The 18,036-nt window shown below is 44.8% G+C and overlaps 1 protein-coding gene across 1 annotated transcript in view; it reads right to left on the bottom strand.

The window, feature by feature from the left end:
• LOC101174615 (sodium/potassium/calcium exchanger 3) overlaps positions 1–18,036 on the bottom strand; it is a 30,725-nt gene that overhangs the window by 11,618 nt on the left and 1,071 nt on the right. The window contains exons 2-3 of the mRNA XM_023963091.1: positions 12,853–12,972; positions 494–570 (exon numbers count right to left, since the gene is read on the bottom strand). Of these exons, the coding sequence (XP_023818859.1) occupies positions 494–570; positions 12,853–12,972 (197 nt within the window). The remainder of the gene's footprint in view (positions 1–493; positions 571–12,852; positions 12,973–18,036) is intronic.

Below are 18,036 nucleotides of genomic sequence, written 5' to 3'. Positions count from 1 at the left end.
GATGAGTATAGAGTTATTATCCAGGCTGGAACAGCAAAGATCTATCAGTGCTTCAGCTTGGTGCCAAAGATGAGTAGAAACTACAGGCAGAAAAACTGGAGACTACACCATCATGGAGGACAAACCCATACACAGCAGCAACAGAAACAGGAAGTGACTGATGACCAGAAACCCAACCAGCAGATTCAAAAGTCTGAACAGAAGGGCAGCACTGAAGCAGAGATCATGGATGCACAGGAAGAGACCGTGACCAAGAAGCTAACAGTCTTCAGGAACATCCATGTCAACTATGGGCTGAAACCCCCGTTAGCTAAGGGAGGAGAACCTCCGCAGGGTTGAGAAGACCCTGCAGGACTTTCAAATTCAAACCAAATTTCAAACTAAATCTGCTTTTAAAGAGCTGTTTTTTACTCTCCACCCTTACGTCAGAAGATGCTGATACACAGCGGTTATATGTGAAGAGGAAATGGAGGTTGAAGCAGCGGACACTCACACAGAGGACGTGCAGGCCCACAGCTCCTTCTGCTCGCTCCTGGTTTGTGAAGAAATCTCTGGGGAACTCATGGATCGCTGGCGTGCACGAGCAGAACAGAGGAAAGGTCAAAGCTAAAGCGCAAAATGTTTGACATCAAAAAGACATTTAAAAAAAAGATTTACTGGTGTGAAGAAAAATTTGTATGAAAATGACAAAAATACAAATGCCCTTATAAAGACACAGCCAGACACACAACCACATACACATGAACTTAGAAACACACACATAGCCAGACGCGCACACACTAAACAGAGACGACACGGACTGGATACGAGAGCAGAGTGTTGTCAGTGCGAGTCTGGACACTGTGGAGACAATGGTGGATGCAAGAACAACAACTTTTTTGATTTGATTTGATTATTTCAAGCACTAATTGTTGAAAATACAATAAAAAAAAATCCCATAAAAAACAAACAAAGAAAAACAAAGACACACTTCAGTCACATTTGCTTAATTAAATATAGTGATCTTTAACTAAAGTGATTTATTGCTTAAAAAAGAGCAGGAAGAAGCAAGTTCATGTCATCCTACTGAGTTAATTAGTTTGATAGTGTGTCATCGTTTTTGTAATCTGGTTCTTATCAGATCAAGTAAAGAAAATCAATAGCTTATTGATAGTAATGTAAACATTTCAGTAATCATTAATGCACATTACAATGTAAAACTCAGTGGTTGTAATTAAAAGAGCTTTGATTATTCAACCACAATCAAGTTCACACATTTATTTGGAATTATTCAAACACCTGTTGATCCTTAACTCCTCTCATCTTCATATCCTGAAATAAGAGTTTCTTTCTACATATTCTTGAATATTTGGATATTTCAACATTTCTTGAGCTCATTACTTAAACCGTTCCAAAGTTTAGTGCCACACACCGACACACAGAAACTTTTCTTTGTGGTTCTTATCAGTTTGATCTTGAAGTTCCTACATCCCCTCAGTTTGTTCCTCCTTCATTTTCTAAGAACTGTTTCTGGATATTGAATGTAACGATTTCCAACTGACTCTGTATAAAAGTTACTATGAACTGTGATACACAGAGTTAGGGGTTGCAACGGAGAATTCATCAATACTCCGTTGTTTGACTTGTAAGTCAAAGTTTTAAAAGTCTGGATTGATAAAATAGATTGTTTGTATGATCAAGATATCTGTATCCCTTGTGCTATCCTAGGCACTTTAACATTGGGAGTTGGGTCATCTAGACCCACTAGACAGTGCTCTGAACCTTTTTTCTTCAATGATTTGTGATCTTCACTGGTGTCCATGGATTACATGAAATCTTTCCACCTTTGTCATGGTAGGGAGAACACCTCAATGGAAGGGGGGGGGGGGTCATAGGATAGCACAAGGGTTAAGTACAATTCTGATGGCTCGTTTTTGAAGTAAACAGAGAGGATGGAGTGAACTCTTGTAATTATTCCCCCAAATTTCTATACAGTAGGTGAAATATGGTAATATTAAGGAGCGGTTGAATAAATATCTACTTTTGTATCCTAATATATGTATAGATTTATTTACGATCGAAATACTTTTTAAGACTTTAGTTTGTATGTGTCTGATGTGTGGCTTCCAACTTAGTTTGTCATCGATAAAAACCCCTAAGAATTTGATTTCTGTGACACTTTCAATTGAGACATTATTTTTTTCAACTGAGAGCTCTTGATTGGCGTTGTACTTTCCAAACAAAAATCACTTTGGTTTTCTCTAGGTTCAAAGATAATTTGTTGTAATCCATCCATGATTTTATTTTGTTTGACTCTGTGTTTTCCACATTGACAAGTTCCCTAGGATTATCTGTAAAATAGAATATATTTGTGTCATCAGCAAATAATATGAGTTCTAAAAGTTTTGAAACATTGAATTTATAATTCATGGAAATATTGAATAGCAGCGGGCCCAGAATTGATCCTTGTGGGACACCACAACTTATCTCTTCGCCTTCTGATGTAAATTCATCAATCTTGACAAATTGTTTTCTTTCCGGTAAATAGCTTTTGACCCAAGTTAGCGCTAGTCCTCTTATCCCAGACACTTCCAGTTTGTCAAGTAGGAAGTCAATAAAAATTCCAGCTGCATATTTCTTTTTGTCCAGAATTTTTGAATTTCCTCCACAGCATCAATGGTAGTCAATGAGGTTGATCTCTTTTCTCTAAAACCAGATTGGTTTTCATTTATAATGTTGTGTTTATCAATAAATGTAACTAATTTATCACTGAATATTTTTCCTAAAATCTTTGAGAATTGTGGAAGAAGATAAACTAGTCTATTGTTAGTACATTGATGTTTGTCTCCAGTCTTATAGTTAGGAATCGCTACATTTTATCTTTGAAACATATATTTTCTTTCCCTTTGTTTACAGGGGAAAGAGAGAGGGGAAGAGTATGAAGGGGGGGGGAATTAAAAAATTCAAATTCAAATTCAAATTCAACTTAATTTATATAGCACTTTTCATGCTTCATAGCATCTCAAAGTGCTTCCCAAAGAAAGAATAAAACAAATTATATATATATATATATATATATATATATATATATATATATATATATATATATATATATATATATATATATATATATATATATATATATATATATATATATATATATATGGGGGGGGGGGTTTGACCTCATTTGACTGTGAGGGTCAACCCCCTCAGTCAAATAATCACCAAGACTGGCTATGGATACCGACTCAGAAATGGGGCCAACATCAGTCACCTCCTCTACATGGATGACATCAAGCTATATGCTAAGAGTGAGCGTGACATTGAATCCCTGATCCACACCACCAGGATCTACAGTACTGACATTGGGATGTCATTCGGGCTCGAGAAATGCAGCCGGATGGTGACAAAGAGAGGCAAGGTAGTCCACACAGGGGGGGTCTCACTCCCAGAAGGAACAATAGCAGACATTGAGGACAGTTACAAGTACCTTGGAATTCCACAGGCAAATGGCAACCTGGAGCAGGCAACAAGGAAAGCTGCAACAGCTAAATACCTCCAACGAGTAAGGCAAGTCCTGAGAAGCCAGCTCAATGGAAAAAATAAGACCCGGGCAATAAACAGCTACGCACTGCCAGTTATCAGATACCCTGCAGGAATAATAAGATGGCCAAAGGAAGAGATACAGACCACGGATGTTAAAACACGAAAGCTCCTCACCATGCATGGAGGGTTCCATCCCAAATCCAGCACCCTGAGACTGTATGCTAGCCGCAAGGAAGGAGGCCGAGGACTAGTGAGCGTAGAAGCCACTATCCAGGATGAAACATCCAAGATCCATGAATACATCAAGCTCAAGGCCCCAACTGACAGTGTGCTCAGTGAATGTCTCAGGCAATGGAGAGCAGAGGATACAGTGCTGGAGGACAGATCCTCATGGGAGGACAAACCCCTGCATGGGATGTACCACCGGACCATAACTGAAGTGGCTGATATCAAGAAGTCCTACCAATGGCTAGAAAGGGCTGGCCTACAGGACAGCACTGAAACACTCATCCTGGCAGCTCAGGAACAAGCCCTGAGCACCAGAGCCATAGAGGCTCAGATCTACCACACCAGACAAGACCCAAGGTGTAGATCTACCACCCCAGACAAGACCCAAGGTGTAGATCTACCACACCAGACAAGACCCAAGGTGTAGGCTGTGCAAAGAAGCGCCTGAAACAATCCAGCACATAACTGCAGGGTGTAAGATGCTGGCAGGGAAAGCATACATGGAGCGCCACAATCAAGTGGCTGGAATAATATACAGGAACATGTGTGCAGAATATGAACTGGAAACCCCAAGGTCAAAATGGGAAACACCTCTGAAGGTGGTAGAGAATGAGAGGGCAAATATCCTGTGGGACTTCCAGATCCAGACTGATAGGATGGGAATGGAGAATCAACCAGACATTGTAGTGGTGGATAAAGAACAGAGGAAAGCCGTTGTGGTGGATGTGGCAGTGCCAAGCGATGGGAACATCAGGAAGAAGGAACATGAGAAACTGGAGAAATACCAGGGACTCAGAGAAGAACTGGAGAAAGCCTGGAAAGTGAAGGTGACAGTGGTGCCTGTGGTAATTGGAGCACTCGGGGCAGTAACCCCCAAGCTGGAAGAGTGGCTACAACAGATACCTGGAAAGACCTCAGACCTCTCAGTCCAGAAAAGCGCAGTGCTAGGAACAGCTAAGATACTGCAGGAGCCTCAAGCTCCCAGGCCTCTGGTAGAGGACCCGTGCTTAGAGGAGAAACCACCTGCGGAGGGTGAGAGGGGCGTTTTTTTTTTTTTTATATATATATATATTAGTTAAATAATAATATAAAGCACACAAAAACCCAACACATACACATCCCTCCTTTAAAATAAAAACAATTAAAATTAGCTGTTAACATTTTATCAAATCAAATAAAAACGTGGACAAGTACAAACTATGTAAAAGCTTTACTGAAAAGATGTGTCTTAAGTTTTTTCTTAAAAACCTCCACAGTGGCTGAAGCCCTCACGTCCTCAGGCAGGCTGTTCCACAGGCGAGTCCACAGTGTTGAAAGGAGGCCTCGCCGTGGGTTTTAGTTCTGACCTTTGGGACCACTAGCAGACCTGCACCTGTGGACCTGAGGGCTCTGGGAGGGTCATAGACTAAAAGTAAATCTGATAAAAATGAGGGTCCAGTTCCATGTAAACTTTTATAAACTAATAAAAGAACCTTAAAATCGATCCTAAAGCTGACAGGGAGCCAGTGCAAAGACTTCAAAATTGGAATAATGTGCTCCTTCTTTCTGGTTCTGGTTAAAAGACGTGCAGCTGAGTTTTGAACAAGCTGCAGCCGGTTTATAGTATTTCTCTTAGCACCAGAAAGAAGAGCATTACAATAGTCTCTCCTAGAAGTTATAAAAGCATGGATTAATATTTCAGCACTGGCTTGTGAGAGAAAGGGTCTCACTCGGGCAATATTTCTAAGATGATAAAATGCAGTCTTTGTAACTTGATTTGCGTGTGCTTCAAAGTTAAGATCTGCATCTAAAATCGCACCGAGGTTTTTGTACTTTATTGCACACATTCAGATTAAAAGTTGATAAATAGGATTGGACCCTTTCTCTCTCAGCTTCAGGACCAACAATTAAAATGTCAGTTTTGTCTTGATTGAGCTTTAAGAAGTTCTCTCCCATCCATGTTTCAATATCTAAAACACAACTTAATAGGTCATCAATGGGTCCCATGTCATCAGGAGACACAGCCACATATGTCATCAGTGTCATCAGCATAACTATGAAAGTTTATGCCATGTCTCCTGATGACATCACCTAGCGGTAGCATGTAGAGGTTAAAAAGTGTGGGGCCAAGGACCGAACCTTGTGGCACACCACATGTCAGTCCGTGCCTCCCAGATGATGCATCATTTACACTGACAATAAAATCTCTTCCTGTGAGGTAGGATTCAAACCAGCTGTACACAGTTCCAGTGATCCCAACCATGTCATGCAGTCTGTTTAGAAGAATGGAGCGTTCAACTGTGTCGAAGGCTGCAGTCAGGCCCAGCAATACTAAAACAGATGTTTTCTTCTTCTTCTCCCCCGTGAACCGCCACCTTAACGTGGTGGGGGAGTTTGAGAGCTTGGGTGATCCCAGGAGCTAAGCTGTCTGGGGCTTAAGCCCCTGGTAGGGTCTCCCATGGCAGACAGGTCCTGGGTGACGAGCCAGACAAAGAGCGGTTCAGAAACCCCTGATGAAAAGAAACAACGAGGACCCGATTACGTCGCCCGGATTGGCGTCACCGGGGCCCCACTCTGGAGCCAGGCCCAGGGTCGGGGCTCGCAGGCGAGCGCCTGGTGGCCGGGGCTCTTCCCACGGGCCCCGGTCGGGCACAGCCCGAAGGAGCGACGTGGGACCACTCTCCCATGGGCCCACCACCCGTAGGAGACCTCAAAAGGGGCCGGTGCAGTGTGGTTTGGGTGGCAGTCGAGGGCGGGTGCCTCGGCGGCCCAAACCCCGATCATGGAACCTGGCTTTTGGGACATGGAATGTCACCTCTCTGGGAGGGAAGGAGCCTGAGCTGGTGCGAGAGGTTGAGAGATACCGTCTAGATATAGTCGGGCTCACCTCCACACATAGCCTGGGCTCTGAAACTCAGTCCTTAGAGAGGGGTTGGACTCTCTACCACTCTGGAGTTGCCCAAGGTGAGAGGCGGCGGGCTGGCGTAGGCTTACTCGTGAGCCCCCAGCTCAGCCGCCAAGTGTTGGAGTTCACCCCGGTGGACGAGAGGGTCATGTCCCTCCGCCTCTGGGTGGGGGACAGGTCTCTAACTGTGGTTTCGGCTTACGGGCCGAACAGCAGTTCGGAGTACCAGGCCTTCTTGGTGTCTCTCGAAGGGGTACTGGAAAGTGCCCCAACGGGGGACTCCATTGTCTTCCTGGGGGACTTCAATGCCCACGTGGGCAATGACAGTGGCACCTGGAGGGGTGTGATTGGTAGGAACGCCCCCCCTGATCTGAACCCGAGTGGTGTTTTGTTATTGGACTTCTGTGCTCGACATAGTTTGTCCATAACGAACACCATGTTCGAGCACAAGAGTGTCCATCGGTACACCTGGCATCAGGACGCCCTAGGCAGGAGGTCAATGATCGACTTTGTAGTTGTTTCAGGTGACCTTCGGCCCTGTGTCTTGGACACTCGGGTGAAGAGAGGGGCGGAGCTGTCCACCGATCACTACCTGGTGGTGAGTTGGATTCGCTGGCGGGGAAGGAGGCCGGAAAGACTTGGAAGACCCAAACGTACTGTGAGGGTCTGCTGGGAACGTCTGGCTGAGCCCTCCGTCAGGGAAGTCTTTAACTCCCACATCCGGGAGAACTTCAAACAGGTACTGGGGGAGGTTGGGGACATTGAGTCCGAGTGGACCATGTTTTCCACCTCCATTGTCTCTGCTGCTGCTCGGAGCTGTGGTCGCAAGGTCTCTGGTGCCTGTCGCGGCGGTAACCCCAGAACCCGGTGGTGGACACCGGAAGTAAGGGATGCCGTCAAGCTGAAGAAGGAGTCCTACCAGGCCTGGCTGGCCTGCGGGACTCCAGAGGCAGCTGACAGGTACCGGCAGTCTAAGCGAGCTGCGGCCCGGACTGTTGCGGAGGCGAAAACTCGGTCCTGGGAGGAGTTCGGTGAGGCCATGGAGAAGGACTATCGGTTGGCCTCGAAGAAATTCTGGCAAACCATCCGGCGACTCAGGAGGGGAAAGCAGTTCTCCACAGGCACCGTTTTCAGTGCAGGTGGGGAGCTGTTGACTTCAACTGGGGACATTGTCGGGCGGTGGAAGGAGTACTTCGAGGATCTCCTCAATCCCACTGACACGCCTTCTTTTGAAGAAGTGGAGAGTGAGGATTTTGGGGTGGGGCTGTCCATTACCCGGGCTGAAGTCACTGAGGTAGTCAACGAGCTCCTCGGTGGCAAGGCCCCGGGGGTGGATGAAGTCCGCCCTGAGCACCTCAAGTCTCTGGATGCTGTGGGAGTGTCTTGGCTGACACGTCTCTGCAGCATCGCGTGGCGGTCGGGAACCGTACCACTGGACTGGCAGACAGGGGTGGTGGTTCCCCTCTTTAAGAAGGGGGACCGGAGGGTGTGTTCCAACCATAGGGGAATTACACTCCTCAGCCTCCCTGGGAAAGTCTATGCCAGGGTACTGGAGAGGAGAGTCCGTCCGATAGTCGAACCTCGGATTCAGGAACAACAGTGCGGTTTCCGTCCTGGTCGTGGAACTGTGGACCAGCTCTACACCCTATCTAGGGTGCTGGAGGGTTTGTGGGAGTTCGCTCATCCAGTCCATATGTGTTTTGTGGATTTGGAGAAGGCGTTCGACCGCGTCCCCCGTGGCATCCTGTGGGGGGTGCTCTGGGAGTATGGGGTCCGGGGAGCCTTACTGAGGGCTGTCCGGTCTCTGTATGACCGGAGTAGGAGCTTGGTCCGCATAGTCGGCAGTAAGTCAGACCTTTTCCCGGTCCACGTTGGACTCCGGCAGGGCTGCCCTCTATCACCGGTTCTGTTCATAGTTTTTATGGACAGAATTTCTAGGCGCAGCCAGGGGCCGGAAGGGATCTGGTTTGGGGACCACAGGATTTCCTCTCTGCTTTTTGCAGATGATGTTGTCCTGTTGGCTTCATCGAACCGGGACCTCCAGCGTGCATTGGGGCGGTTTGCGGCCGAGTGTGAAGCGGCTGGGATGAGGGTCAGCACCGCTAAATCTGAGGCCATGGTCTTTGACCGGAGAAAGGTAGTTTGCCATCTCTCGGTCGGTGGAGTGTCCTTGCCCCAGGTGGAGGAGTTTAAATACCTTGGGGTCTTGTTCACGAGTGAGGGAAGATCGGAGCGTGAGATTGACAGGCGGATCGGAGCAGCGTCCGTAGTTATGCGGTCGCTCTATCGGTCCGTCGTGGTGAAGAGAGAGCTGAGCCGAAAAGCAAAGCTCTCAATTTACCGGTCGATCTACGTTCCAGTACTCACCTATGGTCATGAGCTATGGGTCATGACCGAAAGAACGAGGTTCCGAATACAAGCGGCTGAAATGAGCTTCCTCCGCAGGGTGGCTGGGCGCTCCCTTAGAGATAGGGTGAGAAGCTCGGTCACCCGCGGAGAGCTCGGAGTAGAACCGCTTCTCCTCCACATCAAAAGGAGCCAGTTGAGGTGGCTCGGGCATCTAGTTCGGATGCCTCCTGGACGCCTCCCTGGAGAGGTGTTCCGGGCATGTCCCACTGGGCGGAGGCCCCGGGGAAGACCCAGGACACACTGGAGAGACTACGTCTCTCGGCTGGCCTGGGAACGTCTCGGGGTCCCCCCAGAGGAGCTGGAGGAAGTGGCTGGGGTGAGGGAAGTCTGGGCATCTCTGCTCAGTCTGCTGCCCCCGCGACCCGGTCCCGGATAAGCGGAGGAAGATGGATGGATGGATGGATGTTTTCTTTTCATCAAAATTGGACCTGAGATCATTTATAACCTTGACCAGCGCCGTCTCTGTGGAGTGATGGGATCTAAAACCAGACTGAAATTTTTCTAAAATATTATTTTTATTAATAAAATCATTTAGTTGGATAAAAACTAGTTTTTCTAAAATCTTACTTAAAAATGGCAGGTTTGACACTGGCCGGTAATTATCTAGATCTGAAACATCTAAACCGCTCTTCTTCAGAGTGGGTCTCACTATAGCAGTCTTTAAGGATGTGGGAAAGATCCCAGTCTGAAGAGAGCGATTGACGATGTTCAGGAGTTCCTCCTCACAGGATAAAGACACAGACTTAAAAAGAGAGGTGGGGATGGGATCAAGAAAACAGGTTTGACTCTTAAGTTGGGAAATCACTTTACGAAGCTTTGCAGCATCAATCAAGACAAAACTCTCTAGTGTGTTCTTAAAAGGCAAACAGAATGCATCAGACTGAACTGTTAGTGGATGGATGATAGATGGATTGTGGGGGGGTGGGGGGAAATGAGGGGATACAAGTGCCAGGTTGCTAATTTGAGTACCGATTTTCCACTTCCCAAAAGGGAAATTCTGACACTAGATCACTAAACCACATCCATCCATCTATCATCCATCCATCTATCCATTAACACAAACACATGAACTCTGAAACACACACCACCAGATATACAAACGCACACAGGCGCATGCACTCAGAAACACACATTCAGCCAGATGTGCACACACAAGAGACACACAAATACAGACACATGCCCACTCACACAATACACAAATACAGACACACACAAACTCACACAGGCACATGCACTCAGAAGCACACATAAAGCCAGATATGCACACAGATACACAAGCAGAGGCACACACATGCACACTCACAGAGATATAAATACAGACACACGCAATCAGAAATGCACACTTGCATGTAAACGTACACATATAGACACACAGACCAACAGAAACACACATGCACTGGCACAAACATTCACACAGACACGCATACATTTAGAGACAGTGTTCGACCATGTCCCCCGTGGTGTCCTGTAGGGGTTGCTCTGGGACTTTGGGGAGTCTTACTGAGGGCTGTCCGGTCTCTGTATGACCAGAACAGGATCTTGGTTCACATACCTGGCAATAAGTCAGACCTGTTCCTGGTGCATGTTGGACTCCGGCAGGGCTGTCCTCTATCACCGGTTCTGTTCATTATTTTTATGGACAGAATTTCTAGAAGCAGCCAGGGGCCGGAGGGGTCTGGTTTGGGAACCACAGGATGTCATCTCTGCTCTTTGTAGATGATGTTGTCCTGTTGTCTTCATCATGCCAGGACCTCCAGCATGAATTGGGCGGTCTGTGGCCCAATGTGAAGCGGCTAGGATGAGGGTCAGCACCACTAAATCTATGTGCATCTGAGTGTAAATCTCTGGAGACTGGAGAAAGGTAATTTATCCTCCCAGGGAGGGTGGAGTGCCACGGGTGGGAAGAGTTTAAGTTACTTGGGGTCTTGTTCACGGGTGAGAGAAGATCAGCAGACTGCGTTCTTTTCATTTGTGTAGCACCAAGAAAAGAAGGAGAATTTGTAGTATTCCAGATCTAAAAGTGTCTTTAATCTTTTCTATCTTGCTTTGTATTTAGACCACAATATTGTGAGGTTTTTGAGTTGGGGGGGCATCAGAGCTTTAAAGATTCACGACATGTTTATACAGAACCCGAGTCCTCTGAGGACTGAACAGAGCAATCACAGCAGACACAAGTGGACTCTGGGCTTAAATGTTGGCGGTACAGGTACTTTCCATTTGCACCCATTAGGGGTTAGTCTCTAAAAGTACACAAATACATGTTTATACGTGCACACACCTCATATGATTAATATCTAGGCCGACCCTAAACAAGCCTCGAAGGTCGTCCTTCCAAAGGTAAAAAACCAAATTCCCCCCAGCTCCACTGCCATGCTTACATAAGAAGTCCAGGGTTGCATAAGAGCTCTCAGCTCCATTAGAGAGGATGAAACATTAAATCTGAGGACAGCTTTGTTTGAGCGTCTGTGAGGGAAAGCTGCACACGTTTACACACATGCTCGCAGATGCACCCGCTCACATGCATGTACACACACATGTAGACTTACACACACACATGAACATAAACACAATGAGCAAATCACATATTTTCAGCAGCACTTCTAGCTGTAAAAACTGAGGTTTGATGATGATTTGTCTTCAGGTTCTGTTTAGTTTTTTGCCTGCTGCTAGGGCTGTAATGATCAATTTGAACAACAATTCAATTCATGTCATAATTTGTGGTTACCGATACGATTCATAGTTGGTTTTGGTTCATTTTGAAAGATCCAAATGAATCTGATTCAGTGACCTAAAGTGGATCCAGATCATCTTCATCCAAACTTGCAGCAGTCAGACTCAGACAGAAATTCCTGCTACTGAACAGTTTTCAGATTCTTGGATTTCTTCCAGATCATCAAGTGGAAATGAAATCTGTGTCCAAACAAACAAGTAAACTAGAATGAATGTCAAATTCATTCACATGTTAGTTTCCTAAAGTTCACCACTGTTGTTTTTCCACATCCAAAGAATCCAAAGGGAACATTCTTAGAACATTCTAGACACTGGATGGTCACATGACTTTATTCAAAGTCTGTCCACACATTGGACTGGAATGATGGACTGATCCGTGTTTGATGACATCACATGTGTGTTGTACGCTGATGCACCTGGTCCTTTTTACATCATACTAAAATAAACCTATCATGCCTAAATCCAAATGGTATTTTTCAAGATTGATTTATCTCATTTTGAAAATTTTTATTTAATGGTGTAGATCGATTTGTTTTGATTGAAATTTTGACTCAGTAGAATAGAAATTGATTAATCAATTAATCGTTACAGCCCTATTTTCTGCCTCTGCACAAATGGCCACCTGTTCCAGGCTTTAGTCTTTTCTCATTTGTCAGGTGATACTTCAGGTTTTGTTCTGTCGTGCTGAAGTTCGTTTTGCTTTTTGTCGTGTTTTAATTCATTTGTTCAGTTAGGTCTCAGTTCCCAATCCAAGTCTCCTGTAACCCCCCCCCCCCCCCCCCCCCCCCCGAAAAAACAAAAAACGTAGCTCTTGGTATTTCTTCCTTACAGTGAGTGCAACAACCTACCCAAATGTTTTCATCTGCCTGACAAGTGAAAGCAACATCACCAGCTTTCCTCTGTCAAGCATTTTTCAAAAAGCCTCCGAACACGAGGAGGACACTGATGAAGGACACTGTTCCCTGTTTGAGTGTACCTTTACCACAGCACTTCTGAAGCTCTCATCCTGCTCAGGTTTGGGAGAGAAGTAACACAGCAAGGTCAGAGGGCGGGGCTTAAGGATGAGGCGAACTCACCTGGTTCAGTGCAGTTTTTCTCTGGCTCTGAGAAAAGCTCAGACTTCACATCTTCCTGTAGAAGATGTCGGCTCTCCCACTTTGCTTCCTCCACACCCAACGAACTGGGAAGACGCTTTCCTGAGATCCAGACAGACATGGGGGGGGGGGGGGGTAAGCTGCTTTCAGTTAGAGCTCAGAGGAAAACTTTTCTTCATTTCTTCCACAGTTTTCATGATTGAAGATTTGAGGTTTTCTGAGGTTTGTGCCAGTTGCAGCCCTGTGTAATGATCTGACCCCTCCCTGCATCATCTGGGTCAGTCTTCTGAATCCCCCACCCCAACGTCCTCTCTTCTAGTCTGCAAGTTAACAGGCTCCTAAAAGTCTGTGCTCAGAACATCTCAAATGAAAACAGAAGCAGGGACATGATGAATATAGAACAGGGGTGTCTATCCCGATTGCTCAGGGGCCAAAATCTAAAACATGCTAAAGGTCCTGAGCGGAACAGGATAAACCTTTATTGAACAAAACTAAACTTTTAAAACGTAACTTTTTAAAACATAATTATGGATAAAAAATAGACCGAAAATTTGATTTTCAGAATGAATCCACTTAAACTTTAAATAACTTATATTTTCTCTCCATAAAAAATACTATGAAAATTTCTAAATAAAGTAAACGTTACAACAACAAAAAAATAAATCTTTCTGTACTCTGTCATTTTAAATAAAAGATAACCTTAAATTTTTAATATACTAAAAGATTTAGCTCTCCAAAAATATATCCTGTTAAAATTACACAAATTCAAAATATGAATTTGCTGCATCACAAAACAAATCAAACCTGGAGATATGACTCAAATTTGTTCTTTTCAGCAATAAATCAAATTCTGTTTTCCGTTTGTACTCTGTCTTCAGTATGGTACTTTGTCTTCAGTATGGTACTTTGTCTTTAGTGTGGTACTTTGTCTTCAGTGTGGTACTCTGTCTTCAATGTGGTACTTCGTCTTCAGTGTGGGACTTTGTCTTTAGTGTGGTACTTTGTCTTCAGTGTGGTACTCTGTCTTCAGTGTGGTACTTTGTCTTTAGTATGGTACTTTGTCTTCAGTGTGGTACTCTGTCTTTAGTGTGGAACTCTGTCTTCAGTGTGGTACTTTTTCTTTAGTATGTTACTTTGTCTTCAGTGTGGTACTTTGTCCCCAGTATGGTACTTTGTCTTTAGTGTTGTACTTTGTCTTCAGTATGGTACTTTATCTTCAGTGTGGTACTTTGTCTTCACTGAGGTATTCTGTCTTTAGTATGGTACTTTGTATTTAGTGTGGTATTTTGTCTTCAGTGTGGTACTCTGTCTTCAATGTGGTACTTCGTCTTCAGTGTGGGACTTTGTCTTTAGTGTGGTACTTTGTCTTCAGTGTGGTACTTTGTCTTTAGTATGGTACTTTGTCTTTAGTGTGGTACTTTGTCTTTAGTGTGGTACTCTGTCTTCAGTGTGGTACTCTGTCTTCAGTGTGGTACTCTGTCTTTAGTGTGGTACTTTGTATTTAGTGTGGTATTTTGTCTTCAGTGTGGTACTTTGTCCCCAGTATGGTACTTTGTCTTTAGTGTGGTACTTTGTCTTCAGTATGGTACTCTGTCTTCAGTGTGGTACTTTTTCTTCAGTTTGGTACTTTTTCTTCAGTGTGGTACTTTGTCCCCAGTATGGTACTTTGTCTTCAGTATGGTACTTTGTCTTCAGTGTCGTATTTTGTCTTCAGTATGGTACTTTGTCTTCAGTATGGTACTTTGTCTTTAGTGTGGTACTTTGTCTTCAGTGTGGTACTCTGTCTTCAATGTGGTACTTCGTCTTCAGTGTGGGACTTTGTCTTTAGTGTGGTACTTTGTCTTCAGTGTGATACTTTGTCTTTAGTATGGTACTTTGTCTTTAGTGTGGTACTTTGTCTTTAGTGTGGTACTCTGTCTTCAGTGTGGTACTTTGTCTTCAGTGTGGTACTCTGTCTTCAGTGTGGTACTTTTTCTTTAGTATGGTACTTTGTCTTCAGTGTGGTACTTTGTCCCCAGTATGGTACTTTGTCTTCAGTGTGGTACTTTGTCTTCAGTATGGTACTTTGTCTTCAGTGTGGTTCTTTGTCTTCAGTGAGGTATTCTGTCTTTAGTGTGGTACTTTGTATTTAGTGTGGTATTTTGTCTTCAGTGTGGTACTTTGTCTTCAGTGTGGTACTTTGTCTCCAGTGTGGTACTTTGTCTTCAGTGTGGTATTTTGTCTTCAGTGTGGTACTCTGTCTTTAATGTGGTACTTTTTCTTTAGTATGGTACTTTGTCTTCAGTGTGGTACTTTGTCCCCAGTATGGTACTTTGTCTTCAGTGTGGTACTCTGTCTTCAGTGAGGTATTATGTCTTTAGTGTGGTACTTTGTATTTAGTTTGGTATTTTGTCTTCAGTGTGGTACTTTGTCTTCAGTGTGGTACTCTGTCTTCAGTATGGTACTTTGTCTTCAGTGTGGTACTTTGTCTTCAGTGTGGTACTTTGTCTTCAGTGTGGTACTCTGTCTTCAGTATGGTACTTTGTCTTCAGTGTGGTACTTTGTCTTCAGTGTGGTACTTTGTCTTAAGTGTGGTATTTTGTCTTCAGTGTGGTACTCTGTCTTTAATGTGGTACTTTTTCTTTAGTATGGTACTTTGTCTTCAGTGTGGTACTTTGTCCCCAGTATGGTACTTTGTCTTTAGTGTGGTACTTTGTTTTCAGTATGGTACTTTGTCTTCAGTGAGGTATTCTGTCTTTAGTGTGGTACTTTGTATTTAGTTTGGTATTTTGTCTTCAGTGAGGTACTCTGTCTTCAGTGTGGTACTTTGTCTTCAATGTGGTACTCTGTTTTCAGTATGGTACTTTGTCTTCAGTGTGGTACTTTGTCTTCAGTGTGGTACTTTGTCTTCAGTGTGGTACTCTGTCTTCAGTATGGTACTCTGTCTTCAGTGTGGTACTTTGTCTTCAGCGTGGTATTTTGTCTGCAGTGTGGTACTCTGTCTTCAGTATGGTACTTTGTCTATAGTGTTGTACTGCAGGAAGTCTGAGATGAGTGTCAGAGAGAGAAGCGCTGACTGAGACAGCAGAACCTTTTAAAAAAAATCATCAGAGTTTATTTGTGTTTCTGTTTATGAAAATCTGAATCAAATAAAAGGTCTGGATCCCACAGCATCAAAGGAACCTTAGACATCATGTGTCTAAAACGGTTTAAAGACTAAGAGGCAGGTTGTTCACATGATCACAATGTAGTTTTACTGTTTCAATCGTTTCATATCTTTGCTTCTCATCACCAGAGCACCAAACTGGATCTTGGTTGTCTTTAGTGAAACCTGGTTCTGTTAGATCCTCAGAGGAGACATGGAGGCCAGGCCCTCCTCAGGTCCAGAGATGGACTCATGAATGCAGAGGGTCAAGGAGAGCTTTATCGAGTCTTTGTCAGCTCATCAATCTCACATTTACTGAGGGCTATGACAGTTCTGCTCCATATTTAGAGGAGCTTAGAGGAGAACTCTGCGTGAAAAGTGCCAGGAGGATGTGAGGAGAGCTGCAGGAGGAGCTAGCACTTTGTGTCAGGATAAGAAATCTCTCAAATCTATGTTTACAATCTATATTATATCAAAATATCTGAAAAGGTCACAAAAGCTGAAGGAAGCATGACGGTGAGAAACCAGCTCCAGGCTTTCTGTGCTGAAGAGGAGAGCGCCTTAGAACAGAGACATGCTAGAACTGTAGGGCCTCACAGAAGAACAAGAGGAAAGAAAGCGACTGCTGCACTGATGATGGAGGCTGACCCAAATGCAGCTGAATTACATGCAGCGCTGCAAGCCTGGGGGGGGGGTGAAGATTACTGTGGAGGAAGATGAGGAGCAGTAAAACAACAACAAACACAAAAAAATCCAGCTTTGACTTCAGATTTCTGCTGCTCAACCCAGAAGCAGACGACATTTAACCTACTTTAGGAAAAGGAGCTGCTGATGTACATGTGCACACCCACACACACACACACCCACACACACACACGCTCAATACTCCGTTGTACAGTTTGAATCGAGGCTTCCTTCCTTCAGCTCCAGCTGCTGCCTCTGGCTGTGCATCATGTTGGACCTGTGATGCTCTTGCACCGCCTTCTCTGTGGCTCCTCCCACAGATAAGGTGTGTGTTTTCAGATGTCCTCAGTTTAACGTAAGCAGCAAGGTTCAGTCAGCCAAGGTGTTGCTTCACTTTGTGCTGCTGCTTTACATCAAATAAAAAGATGAACATCAGATCTGTCACTTTGTGCTGAAAAAAAGAAAACCAAACTCGCCTCAGAGGGTTTCACGCGGCGAGGCGACAGGACGGGATTTGAGCAGCTCAGGGTCCAGTTGGTGAAAACCCCTCAGATGTTAGACAACTGATCTGCAAACACACTAGTAAACCTGCAGAACAGGGGGGGCGCCCATGCAGCAGGATTAGGGGGTGGGCTCCGCAGGCTCTTTGGCTCCTCTGCTGTTTCGAAAACAAGGGGGGGGGGCTTAGGCGCAACCCCACCCCTCATAGAAAGGTCCAGCAACTGTAGTGTATTTCCGGCTGTGATTTAGGGAGGCAGGACATTAACCATGAATGCTTGGAGAACTGGACTGAGTAACAACCCCCACCCCCACCCCCAGTCTTCTCTATATAGAAATAAACAGCTGTTACTCAGTCATTCTGTTGGTCAAAATAATCATTCTGGATCTGATACATCTTTTTAAACATGTTCTTGATAATCCTCTTTACTCTTCATAATATTGTTTTCTTTATCAGATATCTGGACTCTGATCAACTTGGACCAATCACGGCTAACTCGCAACATCTCGCTCAACAATGGCGACTGAATTGATTTCATTTGGTTGGAGCCAGAATTGAACCATTTTCTATGGGTGAGATCACACTGCCCCCCCCCCCCCCACACACACACACACAACTATTGCTGACGGTTGGGGGGTGGGCAGGCTCTCCTTTGTGTCCCTTTCCCATTGGTGAAGAAGCCCAACAGTGAGGAACAGCTGAGGTTCACAGAACTCTGAGACCAGAACAAAGCTGTGCTGATGTCTGCTGACACAGACTTAGGGTGAAACATCCCCCTCTGACATGATGGTGGAAAAATTATGATATGGACCGGCTTTTTCCGAGTCACCCCAAAGTCATGGATACAGTGGGGGCATTT

The sequence above is a fragment of the Oryzias latipes genome, chromosome 15 (assembly GCF_002234675.1).
Source record: "Oryzias latipes chromosome 15, ASM223467v1".
NCBI lineage: Eukaryota > Metazoa > Chordata > Actinopteri > Beloniformes > Adrianichthyidae > Oryzias > Oryzias latipes.
This window is presented reverse-complemented; position numbering and strand designations above follow the sequence as displayed.